The sequence below is a fragment of the Podarcis muralis genome, chromosome 17, assembly GCF_964188315.1.
Source record: "Podarcis muralis chromosome 17, rPodMur119.hap1.1, whole genome shotgun sequence".
NCBI lineage: Eukaryota > Metazoa > Chordata > Lepidosauria > Squamata > Lacertidae > Podarcis > Podarcis muralis.
Window position 1 is genome coordinate 28,466,445 of NC_135671.1, and position 16,251 is coordinate 28,482,695.

At 46.9% G+C, this 16,251-nt stretch overlaps 1 protein-coding gene across 1 annotated transcript in view; it reads left to right on the top strand.

Annotated features, from left to right (window-relative positions):
- Positions 1-16,251, top strand: part of DMRT1 (doublesex and mab-3 related transcription factor 1) — a 61,618-nt gene that overhangs the window by 30,796 nt on the left and 14,571 nt on the right. The window contains exon 4 of the mRNA XM_028712486.2: positions 2,611-2,773. Within this exon, the coding sequence (XP_028568319.1) occupies positions 2,611-2,773 (163 nt within the window). The remainder of the gene's footprint in view (positions 1-2,610; positions 2,774-16,251) is intronic.

Here is a 16,251-nt window from a genome sequence, read left to right on the forward strand (position 1 = left end):
CAGAGAGTTATTGTGTAATGTGGAAGCATCGCAACAGAGGACAGGCTGTGTACATACATGGAAGACTACTGCAATGCGCTCTACATGGGGCTACCTTTGAAGGCGACCCGGAAGCTACAACTAATCCAGAATGCGGCAGCTAGACTGGGGGTGGCTGCCAAGACCACATAACACCAGTCTTGAAAGACCTACATTGGCTCCCAGTATGTTTCCGAGCACAATTCAAAGTGTTGGTGTTGACCTTTAAAGCCCCAAATGGTCTTGGCCCAGTATACCTGAAGGAGCGTCTCCACCCCCATCGTTCTGCCCGGACGCTGAGGTACAGTGCCGAGGGCTTTCTGGTGGTTCCCTCATTGTGAGAAGCAAAGCTACAGGGAACCAGGCAGAGGGCCTTCTCGGTAGTGGCGCCCTCCCTGTGGAACGCCCTCCCATCAGATGTCAAAGAGATAAACAACTACCTGACATTCAGAAGACATCTGAAGGCAGCCCTGTTCAGGGAAGTTTTTAACGTATGAAATATTAGTGTATTTGTGGAAGCCGCCCAGAGTGGCTGGGGAAACCCAGCCAGATGGACAGGGTACAAATAATAAATTATTATTATTATTATTATTATTATTATTATTATTATTATTATTATTGAGGGGGGATGAACTTAAAAGGGTTGGGACTCAATTTCTTGCCTTCAAAGAGCTCAGTGGGTTCCAGTTGTTCTTCAGCTGGTGTCCTTAGTCTTTGCTTTTCCATTTGTGTGGACTGTGCAGGTCCAACTACAAACATCAAATAAACTTTGGCATGGACGGGGCTAGCAGCTCAATCCAAAGGCCTCAGTTTGCTTCCAGCCTTTTTCACCCACCAGTGTGGGATGTGATCCATGAGAGGCAGTCAAGTACAACATGCCTTGTAATGCTAGAGAAGACATGCAGGGGAAAGTTTGGTCCAGCCAGTCGAAACTTCCTCTTCCTCCTGGCTGGAGCATCCTTCCTTTTGCATGTGATAGAAGGTGGGCGTGACCTTACCTGTCCAGGTAACAAAAGGACGAGTCACGCAGCACACCTCCCTCTTTTTGACTTCTTTTTTTGTTTGACCAGCTTCTAGCTAGGACTGCTCTGCTAGCTCTCAGCTAGCAGAAGCACTGGGATCATTCCCCCATATGGGGTAGATCCACATGTACGTATTTGTAACTAAGTCTGCCTTCAGGGATCCAACCGTGAACTGATGTGAGTAAACTTCTTGTATTGACATTGAATAAGATTGTGGCGTCTTTATTCTTTTTAAGAGGGATTCAAGGGAACTTACCAGGAACGTACAATTCAATCTGAGACAGACTGAATTGTATAATAGTCAGATGCTCACACGAGCCTGCAACCAGCTGTCTGCTGTGCATGTAAAAGGGGGAATGTAAACTCTGCTAAGTAAAGGAACTTGCTAGCGCAATTTAGGAAGGATATTAATAAGCAATATATCCTCTCCTGCCACCCTGAACATTCCCACAGCCAGAATCTCTTGGTGGTGCTGTGACAACCAACCTGCTTTCTTGCCCTGTGGCCTGAACAGAATATCTTGATGTACATAGCCCCTTTTCTTTTGCCCCACAAGTACTTTTGGTCAAGCAAGCTTTGCACATTGCAGAATCACTACTACCAAAGCTTCCAAAATCTTTGAGCTGTAATAATGCTGTCATTTGACCACAGTAGACAGGGAAACGTAATCAGTGCTTGGAATCAACTGCTTCGTTTTTAACCAAGTTTTCTGAATTAGTTAAAATAATCTCTCCAGTTCAAAGTAGTTCCCGTAAATGCTAAGTGAATGGAACGTGAATTTAGTTCGTTTTGGGGTAGAAGTTAAAACAATTTCTGGTTCATCTCTCCATGTGTTTCTTAAGCTTCAGGATCTTTGGGCCTCTAAGCCTAAAGATCTTAATGGTTGAGGGAAATAAAGTAAAACAATTCACATTCTTCTGTGTGTATGTTTTGATCTTTTCTTAAGTCTTCTTAAGTATGTTTCATAAAGCAGCTTGTAACAATTCTGAATGTTGGAAATAAATTATCAAGGATCATTTGGATCAGGCATAGGCAAACTCGGCCCACCAGACGTTTTGGGACTACAACTCCCATCACCCCTAGCTAACAGGACCAGTGGTCAGGGATGATGGGAGTTGTAGTCCCAAAACATCTGGAGGGCCGAGTTTGCCTATGCCTGATTTGGATGAGCTTCAATTGAACTGTGAACCGAAGGTGAATCGAACTGGTTCATTCCATAGAGGGACGACTGTGAACTGGATTTAGTTCCCTTTTGGGACATCTTGAACTTGCACTAGTTCCTTTCCAAGCCCTGGGGAAAACAGCATCTCTTTCTAGCTTGAAAACCCTTTCAGAAAATTAGACCACCAACCCTGGCAATGACTTTTTGCAGGGAGCAAATTGAGTTTTCCAGGCACAAGGGGTTCTCAGACTGACAGTTTCAATTGCAAATTGAGTGCAAGAAAAAGACAGTGTTCCACCTGGTGACCAAAAGATTATGCTGGGGGGCATTAAAAGTAACTCCATTTTTGTTCTCCAGTTTCTGATTGACTTAACAGGCGTTATTTTCTTCTTGTTTTTCTCTAACCAGGTGAAAAGCCCAGAAAACCGCCATGGTGTGAGTTCCCAGTACAGAATGCATTCTTACTATCCTTCCAGCTCCTACTTGGGTCAGAGCGTTGGGGCTCCTGCCTGTGTCCCCCAAATTTTCACCTTCGAGGAGAGCCCCTCTTTCTCTGAAACGAAAGCAAATGGTAAGCAGATAATCCAGCAGATCTAATTGTGGTCCAAAAACAAGGGCATCTCTTCGGCTGCCGTGGTATTTCCCCTTCCTACTAACCTGTTAAATTCCTCTTCTAATCGGGTATTTTTTTAAAGAAGAAGTGGGTGGGGGCTTTTAAAAGTACATTTATGCCTCCCCAAATGCGGCCTGGATTCTAGGCGGGGGAGAAGTGTGCCATGCGCCTTAGTAAACTGCAGAAAATGCCCTGTTTTCAATCATTATTGACCACTCGTTCAAACGATATTCCACATACTGATATTGTTCCCTAAGTTCACTCATCAATCAGCGGCGGACAAGCCGGGAGATGTAATTTACTGAGCTCCAGCGGTGTTTTCCAAGCTCTGACAGAGTGTTTTTCCATAGCTGGGGGACCTGCTGGCATGAGAAGCTCAGGTACAATTATGAAGGGTGTGAATTAAAAGACGTGGCGCACTTTTTTGATGGTTCTCCTAATAGCCCTTCCTCTTTGCCAACCCATGGATCATTTCAAACAAACGTTGCGCCTTTTCAGTCTGGAGCCAGACAAATCTCTTTGGTGCTGTCCGTGTGCGCTCTCCTCCCTAAAACAACACAACACAATGTGTTGCGTGGCAAATTCCTGCCCCCACCCAGTGGAAATAAAGACACATGACACAATTATTAAGGTTAATGGGCTAAATAAGGCCACAACTTTATTGGTTACAGGTGATGAGTGGTATTGGCTTAGGCATTGGTCCTAACTGACTATATCTGATTTCAGCCCGTCTGCTCGAAGTCCAAGAAGGGTTAACCACCGATAGGGGGAGTCCTGCTGATGCACATCAACTAGGAACTCCCCCGGGGTCACCGCTTGGGGGTGTGCCTTAGGCCCTCACCCCCATAGGCTTCGGACAGGGCCATGCGCCCCGGAATCCTTTAACGGACTACCCTTCAATATACGGGGCAGGTGATGGGGCTTTCTCCCCTCTTCCATCAGTGGCCGGTGCCAATTTGCCAAGTGGAAAAATTCCTACCAGGCCCCTCAACGGCGACCAAACGAGGTCCATAGCAAGGTCAAGGACGAAAACCTTAAAGGGCAGGCGGGTGGGAAAACTGGAGCAGCTGGAGGCGGCAAAAGAGGGAGATCCCTGGTCGCACCTGCCTTAAATAGGGCAGGCCACGCCCCCCAAGCCAGCCAATTGGCTGGCCAGGGGGTGATGCGGCCGGGGATTCCCTCAATCGTGCGGAGGGGGCGTGAAGCCCGTAACACCACCTCCTTTGCAGGGCGGAAGTGGCTTTCCCGTTCAGGTGGAAGAGCGGGGACCGTGGAACCCCATAGAAACCATTCACCGAAATGAAAGCATTTGAAATACGCACCGCCTCTCTCTCCCTCGAACTGTAACATCGCCTCTTGCTTGTCTGCAAAGAGGATGAGAGTAGTTTTGCGTGGGCAGAAACTAGCCTCTGTCTAGGAATGTGGGCCTTGGATTGTTGCCCAGAAGGGAGGGCAACCCCCAAAGTAAAAAAACACTCCCCACTCTTGAGACAGGGCTATGGGACATAAGGTAAAGGGACCCCTGACCATTAGGTCCAGTCGTGACCGACTCTGGGGTTGCAGCGCTCATCTTGCTTTACTGGCCAAGGGAGCCGGCGTACAGCTTCCGGGTCATGTGGCCAGCATGACTAAGCCGCTTCAGGCGAACCAGAGCAGCGCACGGAAACGCCGTTTACCTTCCTGCCGGAGCAGTACCTATTTATCTACTTGCACTTTAACGTGCTTTTAAACTGCTAGGTTGGCAGGAGCAAGGACCGAGCAATGGGAGCTCACCCCGTCGTGGGGATTCGAACCGCTGACCTGCTGATCAGCAAGTCCTAGGCTCTGTGGTTTAACCCACAGCGCCACCCGCGTCCTATGGGACATAGGGAGCCGCTTTATTCTGAGTCGGACCATTGGTCCATGCAGCGTAGTTTTGCCTACTCTGACTGGCAGCGACCTTCCAGGGACATTCCTGGCACCAGCTGAAGCAGTTGGGGATTAAAATGGGAACTTGGTGCATACGAAGCCAATTGCTCTGCCCCAGATCTGTAGCTCTCATAATAATAATAATAATAATATGATAATAATAAGTTGTTATTTATACCCTGCCCATCTGGATGGGTTTCCCCAGCCACTCGGGGCGACTCCCAAAAGAATTTTAAAAACACGATAAATACATCAAACATAAAAAACTTCCCTAAAGAGGGCTGCCTTCAGATGTCTTCTAAAAGTCAGATAGTTGTTTATTTCCTTGACATCTGCTGGGAGGGCGTTCCATAGGGCGGGCGCCACTACCGAGAAGGCCCTCTGCTTGGTTCCCTGTAACCTCACTTCTCGCAAGTGAGGGAACTGCCACAAGGCCCTCGGTATTGGACCTCAGGGTCCAGGCAGAACGATGGGGGTAGAAACGCTCCTTTAGGTATTTTGGAATATTGTGAAGCTTCTTGACATCTGACGGGAGGTGGGTGCCACCACCAAGAAGGCCTTCTGCCTGGTTCCTTGTAACTTCACTTCTCGCAGTGAGGGAACCACCAGAAGGCCCTTGGAGCTAGACCTCAGTGTCAGGGCTGAACGATGGGGGTGGAAATGCTCCTTCAGGTATACTGGGCTGATGCCATTTAGGGCTTTAAAGGTCAGCACCATCTTCTAAAAGTCAGATAGTTGTTTATTTCCTTGACATCTGATGGGAGGGCATTCCACAGGGCAGGCACCACCACCAAGAAGGCCCTCTGCCTGGTTCTTGGCAACCTCACTTCTCGCAGGGATCGAACTGCCAGAAGGTTCTCAGAGCTGGACCTCAGTGTCCGTGCTGAATGATGGGGGTGGAGACGCTCCTTTGGTGAGTCGTCTGACTCACGGCACGTTCTCTCCTAAAAAGTCAACTTGCCTAGCTAACTTGACTCCAGCGGGTGCAGAATTCAATCTGATCCTTGGGTGCATTGATATGAACATCACCATGATTAATGACGTCCCTCCGGAAATAAGAGTTAAGTTTCACCCGGGGGCAGCTCAGGGCAGCAAAGAACACCTCTGCTCTTCCTTCATCTATGTGGGTTGAAGTTTGTGAAGAGGACTTTATCCATTACTTTCGTTTTTCTATTGCTGATGGCCAAACCCGTCCCATTTCCCAAACCTTGTTCCTGACTTGGGAGGGACAATAAGAAATATCTCTCAGTGGCCCCGATCGCACCCTTTATTTTATGTTTATTTTTGCTTCTCTTGCTCTCTCCCTATAGTAATACATTTGCCCAAAGATGTGTTTGTCGGAACAGCATGGGGCAGAAATACTGACCCACAAACTGAAAAAGCAGTCGGTGTTCCAGCAAAAATACTTCTGAGCCCCCGCTATTCCTCAAGTGTTGCAGCCACTGTGGTTATTAGGCAGCAAGATTTCTTATCTGACAGAGGGAGACGAGAGGGAGGAATGTCCTTTAAACCACAGCTAATAACCAAAGTGTACGGCGTTTTCTTCATAATTCACAAAGTCTGTTACTTGCCTCCGAATCCTGAGGTGTAACTTTCCTTTTATGGCGGCTTCGCCAGTTCATATATTAGCACCGTTAGACCTACCGTTTCATTAATGTTGTTCTGCTGAGTTAACTGCCTGTTTATGCTCTCTCTGTGTGTGTTTGCACTGATAGGGAGGAGATATAAGCCGCCCTCTGATTTATATTTTTCTTTTGTGAATAGCGGGAAGTTTGTGAGAAGCTTCTGACTTTCTTTTTTCACACAAGGTTCTATACTGTGCTATTATTATATCTTGTAGCTTCCAAGGAAACGATGCTTTCTAATTACAGAACGATGGTGGCTCAGTCCCAAGTGGGGAATCTGGTGGTCCCATAGCCATGCCAACGGTCTTTCCACCCACGGCATCTTTTTAGAGACAGGGGAGGCAAATAAAGACTTCAGAAGCAAATGGTTTGGAAAATAATCTTAAAGGCTTAAATCCTGAAAATACCGTATTTTTTGCTCTATAAGACTCACTTTTTCCCTCCTAAAAAGTAAGGGGAAATGTGTGTGTGTCTTATGGAGCGAATGCAGGCTGCGCAGCTATCCCAGAAGCCAGAACAGCAAGAGGGATTGCTGCTTTCACTGCACAGCGATCCCTCTTGCTGTTCTGTCTTCTGAGATTCAGAATATTTTCTTTCTTGTTTTCCTCCAAAAACTAGATGCGTCTTGTGCGTCTTATAAAGCGAAAAATATGGTACCTCTCTGTGTAAAGCAGTAGCCGCCCCCCTCAGGTCAATTTCCCATTGGCTCAGCCAGTTCTTTCCACTCTCCCAAATACACGTGCCATCAGTGGCGATGGAAAGTCTTGCAGTGAGACTGCCATTGCATGCTAAAATCTGGTTCTGGGGATAACCCTTAATTTAGGGAACCTAACCAAACTTCCTTCCTTGCTTGCTTTATAACAGTTTAAACCAATTCATGAACCAAGAACCTATACATTGACCACCATGAATGAAACATATGTTGTAGATCTTTTCCCACATTTTTAATGCTATTTTTGTGATATACAAATGACATGAGAAAACTTGGTATACTTGTTTGTATAACATTATTCTTGTTTATAAAACCCAGTAAAAGGAAGAAAAGGAAAAGAAAACTTAGGGAACTTAATTTAGGGAAACATGGTTCCTAGTGCATCTGATGTCCTCATTAGGACATCAAGAGCCATGTCGTTTGCCATGATTTCAGTCCCCTTCGTTACGAGTAAATGTGCTTCTTACAAGACTCTCCCGTCACTAATGCTGCTGTAAGTTTGCGTGGAAAGGGGCAGGAGTGGCAAAGGAGACGAGATGATCAGTTTGAAGTGCACCCAGAATCAGGCCAGCAGCCAGTGAAGTTGGTACGTTACCTGCCCTGTGACATTAGGATGACGGAAAAGATATAAGCCTTGATCATGAATAAATTAAAAGAGGAGTTTAAAAAATAAAATTTGCAGATTTAAGAAGGAAAGGGGGAGAGAGAGAGATGCATTGTAATTAAAAAAGAAAGAGGTGATCAAAATAATACTAACGGGACCACAGTCAGTTCATATTGAAAACACAGTGACCATCAATGCATGAATCTTAGATTAAACTTATGACTTGTTGGGGTCCCTGCAGACTGGAGGCAGGCAAGTGTTGTCCCCATCTTCAGAAACGGGGAAAGATAACCCAGGTAACTACCGACCGGTGAGCTTGACATCAATACCAGGGAAGGTCCTGGAACAGAAAATTCAACAGTTGGTCTATGAGCCCTTGGCAAAGGATGCTGTGAGTACTAAAACCCAACATAGGTTTCTCAAAATAAGTCCTGCCAGACCAATCTCATTTCTTTTTATGATGGAATTGCAAACTTAGTGGATCAGGGGAATGCTGTGGACGTAGTGTATCTTGATTTCGGTAAGGCTTTTGACAAAGTCCCCCAGGATATTCTCGTGTGGAAGCTGGTCAAATGTGGGTTGAACAAGGTAACTGTTAGGTGGATTTGTAGCTGGTTGACTGACCGAACCCAAAGAGTTTTCATGAATGGTTCCCGCGTCATCCTGGAAAAAAGTGATTTTTCAAGAGGTGGGCAATCCCATCCAAATCAAGCTGAAATCTGATTATTGGATCAAAAGGCTTATTGACCAAGAGCAGCTTTAGACTTGCCACAACTTAGTTTCAGTTTGTTAAATCGCATCCAGTCCATTACCAATGTTCAGCTGTGGTTCAGGGCCTCCCTGGCACCCCAGGTTTGAGATGGAAAAGCAAGGTAGAGCTGCAGATCACTCAACAATTTTCATATGGGTTTGATGGCATTATTTTGTTACTTAGAATCAGCAACCCTTCATGGCCTGGGAATGTGATGATCTGGGAATCAAGCCCATTTATGTGGGTCTCTGGGTGCTTGCAGTCACTTCTGTTTCACACCTGAGATCCCAGTGGTGCTCCTGCTTTTCTCAGCATGCAATTCCCTCCCCTTTGCTGTTAACTCAGTTCAGCCTCTCTGTTAACCCAAAGGGATACACAAAAGAGGAAGGTCTAAAAAGCCCTTGGATTTCTTGCATGTCTGGATGGAAGTGTTGTTGGCTCAAGACATCAAAGCTGAATTGCTGTTAAGTCTTCGATAGGGGTTGTTGCCTAAAGAGAACTAAGGTCCAACGTGGCAATTGAAGTAGTTTGAGGCAGCTGTGCAATTTGTGCAGACAGTTTTAAGACTGATGCACAAAATCACTTAGCCCGGCCTTAGTTGCTCTTAGCCCATTTTGAACTGTTGTGCCTGTAGACTAGCTGAGTAAAAAAGCAGCAAAAAGACAATGGAAGTGTCTGTTGCAAAGGTACCTTAGAGATGGCATTTCTTAAGCTTGCTCTCCTTAGCACCCTGCTTAATGCCAGGGTTCTGGTAGCCAGCAAGTTTATTTTCCAGTGCTTAGCTCCTGGGAGGCAGAGCTTAGGCCAAGAACAAGTTGAATAACCTTCAGGAAAGCTGTGCTGTCCTTCTGTCGGCCGCTGTCTTTGAAAATTGCCTGCAGAGTTAGTGAGCAGGAACAGTTAAGATTTACAAACAATGATGAAGCTTGTCATGCATCTTTCACCATTCATCATCTGGGTGCCGTGGCTGGGCGGTGAAGTGTTCTTCATAAAAACCAGCTCAGTGTGAAATACACCTCGCTGCAATGTTTACTGCTCTGAAACTCGTCAGAAGCCCTTTATAGTAAATCCAGATTGCGAGGTGACATTACAGTATATCATTGCACAGCACGGCGGGGTTTACACTAGGAATGAGTGCAGTTCACACCAGATGAGATGTCGAAATTGAGTTATGTAGGAATTTGGCTGTTATATGAGGATAGCTTTTGTTTTCCCAAGACTAAAAAGTTAGCTTTATATATATTTAGGTAATATATAATGTGCTTTAGTTTCCATATGTACATAGATGCCAGAGGGCCCGTACACCGTCGTCCTTGCTCAGATGTATCTGTAAGCAGGCATGTGCCTATGGGGTGGTGCGCATGTATCTCTTCCATGTATCTGTATATGTGCATGCATTTTCTTGGGTGCTATGTTGTGTATTGTCTGCTTATTGGCTTTTCATTATGTGTGTAATTATATATATCACCTGAAAAGCTACCTGGGGAGCCAGCTTCCTAAGATCACAACTGCAGCTGCCCCCCCCCCCCCCAAGTACATAACCTAACATAGCTTCATGCCTGGCAAGTTTCTGCTGGTACAATCTCATCTATAAAGAAATGGTTTTTCCAGTGCAGCAAATCTTGGGATTCAGTCGTTTTACTTCAAACGCAAGTGTGTGTTTTTTAGATCCATTGTTCCCACCCAAACAAAAGCTTTCCGTTGTGTTTGAATGACTTGCCTTTTTTAATAGTCTTTCAGTTTCCTATTGAACAGGTGGTTAAAATCAAATTGGCAAGTCACATTCCATGATTTGCGCGCTCTCCCTCTCTCTCTCTCTCTCCCTTCCACATAAAGTATAGAAGTCAGGAAAGCTAAGGTAGATTTTGGACTCTGTCCCAAGCTCACCCTCATTATTTAACTAAGTACGGCCTGCCACCATCAGCAGGGACGTGAGTTTATAGGGAAGTAGACTTGGTTCACAATTTCCAAATGCGGGGTTGGCTTTGCATTGTGAATTCCTGGAGGGTTCTCTTCCCAGCCACCGCTTCCCAGACTACAAAGGAGTGGTTTTTAAAACGAGCCTGAGAAAGAAGACCGAGGTGTCAGCAGTGGGTGGCATTTTTTTCGGAGACCCTGCTTGCAGTGAGGTTGGAGAGTTGCTGCTGGACTCTTGCGTTCCCAACTCAGGTTCAGGGAGATAGCCAAAGAAGACAAGAGGCTGGGAGGTGGAAAAGAAGTTGGAGGGGGGCAGATGGAGCAGGGCGAGCCCTAGGGGAGAGACCCACAATTGCCCCCTCTCTCATACACACCTGGGAGCTTGTGGGCTCACTCGTCTCCCTGTGGGTGCAGGGGGCCTCATTCTTGCCGCTGCCCTCGCTGAGCTCTCTCCATGGTGTACCCTTCCATGGTGGTAAGAAGGTCCATCAGATGGCTCTGTTGAGATGCTTCCTCGCTGGCTCTTTCTGTACCTGGTGGGACTGTGACAGGTGGAAGGAAGGAGGAGCCTTGCTGCTCCGACTGCCACCTGCCAGGCAGGTGAGAGAGCAGAGAGGGGTGGGGAAGTTGTAGAGCAGCGGTTCTCAACCTGTGGGTCCCCAGATGTTGTTGGACTACAACTCCCATCATCCCTGAGCTCTGGCCTTGCTAGCTAGGGGTGATGGGAGTTGTAGTTCAACAACATCTGGGGACTCACAGGTTGAGAAAGGCTGTTGTAGAGGAACAGTAGGAATTTGGGAGGGAGCAGGGTGTATCTGATGGACCTTCAGTCAAACCATAGCTCTCAGCAGATGCTTAGCAATGCTGATCTCTGCTGCTGGGCCTCAAATATGGGACCCTTGCTAGGCAATCACCCCGTGTAGCTACTGTTCTCTTTCTCTAGCCTGCCCAACTGCCGCTGGTAGATAAAGAGAGCTGTTGGCATGCAGGTACCAGCACAGGTAAGCCTGTCTAGGGAACCAAGTTGGGTGCAAAATGGCACTGAGCCTTTTTGGGTGACCATGCTCTGTCCAGGTCTTCCATCACTATGTATTTTTTTTTTTGCATTCATTCGAAACCTTTACATACATTCATCAACACAGGGTCCAATTTATTTATTTATTTATTTATTTATTGCAGTCATAAGACCAACAAACAAAGCAAGCCCCAGATAAAAGTGCACACAAGAATCAGAGAGTCTTGAATAGTGTGTTTTAAATCCCTGGGTTAATTTTAAGAGCCATCACCAGAAAGTTGATGCCAGGCATACGTCCCTGGAGAGGGCGTTCCATAGCTGCCTAAAAGCCCTCTTGTGGGGACAAGTCTCCCTTCTGAACAGAGGTGGCATCTGGCAAAGGGCATCGGCCCCTTGGCTTAGACGGGTTGGTGTTCCCGTGTGCCGACACTCGGGCACAGGAGAGTCCCCAGGCCAGAAGTGAATTGACACCCAAGAGATGAAAGCTGAAAGCTGGCATAAATGAGCGTTCCAAGCCAAAGGGTCACGGCCTTAGATTACTGCAATGCGTAGGGCTGCCTCTGAAGACGGTTCGGAAACTTCAACTGGTGCAGAATTTAGCGGCCTGGTCGCTCACCAGAGCAAGACGGTCTGAACATATTGCACAAATCCTGGTCCAACTGCACTGGCTACCAATTAGTTTCTGGGCCCAATTCAAAGTGCTGGTTTTGACCTATAAAGCCTTAAACAGCTCAGGACCTCAATACCTCAAGGATCACCTCTTTCCATATGAAACTACCTGGACCCTGAGATCATCTTCTGAGGCCCTCCTTCGTGTGCCCCCTCCTCAAGAGGTGTGGAGGGTGGCAATAGGAGAACGGGGCTTTATCTGCAGTGGCTCCCCGCCTGTGGAATGCTCTCCCCAGGGAAGTTTGCCTGGTGCCTTCATTATACACCTTTAGACGCCAGGCAAAAACGTTCCCTTTTAACCAGGCCTTTGGCTGACTTATTCTATACCCTTTAGAATGTGGCTCTCTTGGGGGGGGGTTATTGGAATAATAATAATAGGGGGTTCTGGATTATACAGAGGGTCTCTGGGACCAGTCTTGGATTGGCCCTCCATATACGTTTTGCACGCCATATACTTTTTACAGCTGCATTCCTGCATCTACATTGCCATGCCCCGAGTTTCCATTTCCTTGACTCCCTGGAGTACGACAGAGAGAAACACAGTCAAGGAAATGGGTTTTAAAATGCACATTTTGCATCCCAGAGTCGTTGCCTACCTTTGGATACTTGTTATATGGATATATTTGCGTGTGGTTTTTTTGTACTGTATAGGACTATTCCAGAGACCTTCAGGCCAGTTGGCCCTGCATTTATCCCTTGTGGCAACCCTGGGGAAATTGGGAGACCCAGTGTGGAAATCTCCATTTGAGGAAACTCCCTGAAAGGATGGACCAGTAGCTGTTGCTCTTCTCTTGCAATTCAGGGTTCCAAGCTCCATTGAGAAGGGGGCTGCTTTGGGGCACTGGATGCAACAACAACAACAACAAAAAGGTTTTTCAAACAAGAGACAAACTGGATTATCTGGGAAAGAGAAGAGGGTCTGGTTTGGAAAGCAGATTGTGGCTTCTGCTCCTCCTGCCCATCGAGGAGAATATCACTTTATAATAAGGAGCCTTCAAGGGATAAAGGTAAAGGGACCCCTGACCATTAGGTCCAGTCGTGGCCAACTGGGATTGCGGAGCTCATCACGCTTTATTGGCTGAGGGAGCCGGCGTACAGCTTCTGGGTCATGTGGCCAGCATGACTAAGCCGCTTCTGGCGAACCAGAGCAGTGCACGGAAACTCCGTTTACCTTCCCGCCGGAGCAGTACCTATTTATCTACTTGCACTTGACGTGCTTTTGAACTGCTAGGTTGGCAGGAGCAGGGGCTGAGCAACGGGAGCTCACTCCGTCGCAGGGATTCGAACCGCCGACCTTCTGATCGGCAAGTCCTAGGCTCTGTAGTTTAACCCACAGCGCCACCCGCGTCCCTTCTTCAAGGGATAGAGGATTGTAAAATAGCGCAGGAGGCAATTCCCCCAGAAAAGAGGTAAGATGAGGAAGCCAGCCTCACAAATAAGAAGAACCTCCGGCGGCAGGTTCTAGCGGCCAGCCGACCGGCTTGCAGCATCCCCGAGTTGTCAATCACACTGTAATGTTTCTAGAAGCGAAAAGTCAATGCGTTGTTGTTTAATTTGACATGACTCTTGAGCTGTGGAAAAGCATAATCGCTGCAGGGGACAGTTAAGTAACTGTGCTCCATGTCAGCCTGTCTCGCTCCGACTGCCGCACTAAACGCTTTGCTGATGAGCGATAGATTTGGTTAAATACCAGGATAATTGCTGGCTATAGCACCCAGCACTCTTGTAATGCCTTGTAGTACATCAGTTGTAGTTTCCTCTCCGCCTCAGGCGCTGGAGGCTTATTCGCTAAAGAGGGCACTTATTTTCAATTACAATGTTCTCTTTTCCCCTTGTGTTTTTTTTTTGAAGAAGCCATTGTTGCTGAGCCAAATGAGCTCTAATAAATTATATTTCTTCTCCCTGTAGACCTGTTGAAGGAGATCAGGCATGCAAATGCCAAAGCTTCTATTTCCTAAAGCTTGTAAGTAATTTTTTTGTGCATGTCGGCTTCACGTACGAGCAATATGCTCATATTACTGAGACAAAGGTTTTCATTTTAAAGACCTGCACATTGCAGCGGGCCTTCAGACTAACTGGCCTAGCTGGTATAAAGCCAAACACTTAATTCTTCATGCTGTAAGAATGAATTCTATTCATTTTCTTCCTTCTTAGCAAGCCATTGACATTTTTAGGAAAAGGTATATCTGTGCCATGTACATGAATAGCCTCATATATTTATAATGACACCGTCATCTCAGCTTAGGCTGGAAAGTTAAACGCTAGAATTTCTTTTACAGTTGGTAATGGTCTCTTGGAGCTGAACTGGCTCAGTTTATTTCTGTTGAAATAACTGCTCGCGTTAGCTGTGCTCTGATTTTACTAAATGTGATTTTGCATTTTGAGGTGGGGCTTAGGCCTCAAGTCACACGTAGGACTGGGCGATATATTGTGCCAAACTGGTTTGAAGCTCATATCGTGATACTGGTTTCATAATTTTTGACCTGGCCATATATTGTGAATCGTGATAAGTATCTGTGCGTGTGCGATGCAGAAATCACAGTGGGGGGTGGGGACCGTGAAGCCAGGCAATTCTCTCTCTCGATTCCTGCAGCCCCTCTTAAGTCTGCCAGCTCAAATCTCCACTGCCTCACGCAAGGAGCAGCAAATCACGAGAGCAGGTGCCGGCAAAAATCACAAGGCAGGATTGCATATGCATAAAAAGGTAAAGGGACCCCTGACCATTAGGTCCAGTCGTGGCCGACTCTGGGGTTGCGGCGCTCATCTCGCTTTATTGGCCGAGGGGGCCGGCGTACAGCTTCCGGGTCATGTGGCCAGCATGAGTAAGCCACTTCTGGCAAACCAGAGCAGCGCACGGAAACGCCGTTTACCTTCCCGCCGGAGCGGTACCTATTTATCTACTTGCACTTCATGCTTTCAAACTGCTAGGTTGGCAGGAGCAGGGACCGAGCAATGGGAGTTCACCCCGTCGCAGGGATTCGAACCGCCGACCTTCTGATCGGCAAGTCCTAGGCTCTGTGGTTTAACCCACAGCGCCACCCATGCATATGCATAGTTCCACCCTTATTTCAGACATCATAATATATCGCAGTGTTTAGTTGGTGGATATATATTACAATGTTGAAAACCAGGTATCGCCCAGCTCTGCTGATGTGTGCTGGTGTTTGCAGCAAATATGCTATACCCTCTCAGATACAACCTACATAAAGTGCCTTGTTTTGTTTTCATTCCTGCCAATTGCTCTCAAAGAGTGAAAGCCGAACTTTCTTTCTTCGGACCCAAATGAGCAGGTGCCCTGTGTGAGTATCGTGCTGCCAGCTAGATTGGCCACTAGGAGGCTAACAGTGTTCGAAACTCCCATTGTTCCAGGCGCATTTTGCAACAGGGGATTTCTTCTTCTTTTAACTTTATTGCAAAACAATTTACATATAACTACACAGATAGACAAAAATAATACCTAAATGACAGTTGAACATTAACTAACAAGACATCATCTGACATCACACACACTTTTGACTTCCGATTCACCTCATTGTGCTTTCTACATATTCTTTAAAGGTAAAGGTACCCCTGCCCGTATGGGCCAGTCTTGACAGACTCTAGGGTTGTGCGCCCATCTCAAGAGGCCGGGGGCCAGCGCTGTCCGGAGACACTTCCGGGTCACGTGGCCAGCGTGACATCGCTGCTCTGGCGAGCCAGAGCCGCACACGGAAACACCGTTTACCTTCCCGCTAGTAAGCGGTCCCTATTTATCTACTTGCACCTGGGGGTGCTTTCGAACTGCTAGGTTGGCAGGCGCTGGGACCGAACAACGGGAGCGCACCCCGCCGCGGGGATTCGAACCGCCGACCTTTCAATCGGAAAGCCCTTGGCGCTGAGGCTTTTACCCACAGCGCCACCCGCGTCCCTCATATTCTTTACCTTGACACATTTCCTGTTATATCCGTTACACATCCAGACAATTTTCTACATTTATAGTTTTCCTTAATATTCAAGATTCAATCTAGACCTGTCATGAGATTTGCGTTTTCACAATACTGTTTTAGATTTTCCTTAAATGTCATCCATTCTTTACACACTTCCTGGTGCCTTAAGCTTTGCAACAGGGGATTTCATTAACACGAGCAGTTTCTGAGCTCGAGGCGCAATACTGCACCTAAGATTTCAGATTGAAACTGCAGATTGGGAGGAAAGGAGGAGCTTTTTCTGCCTCCCCAATTCCAGCTACTCTCCGA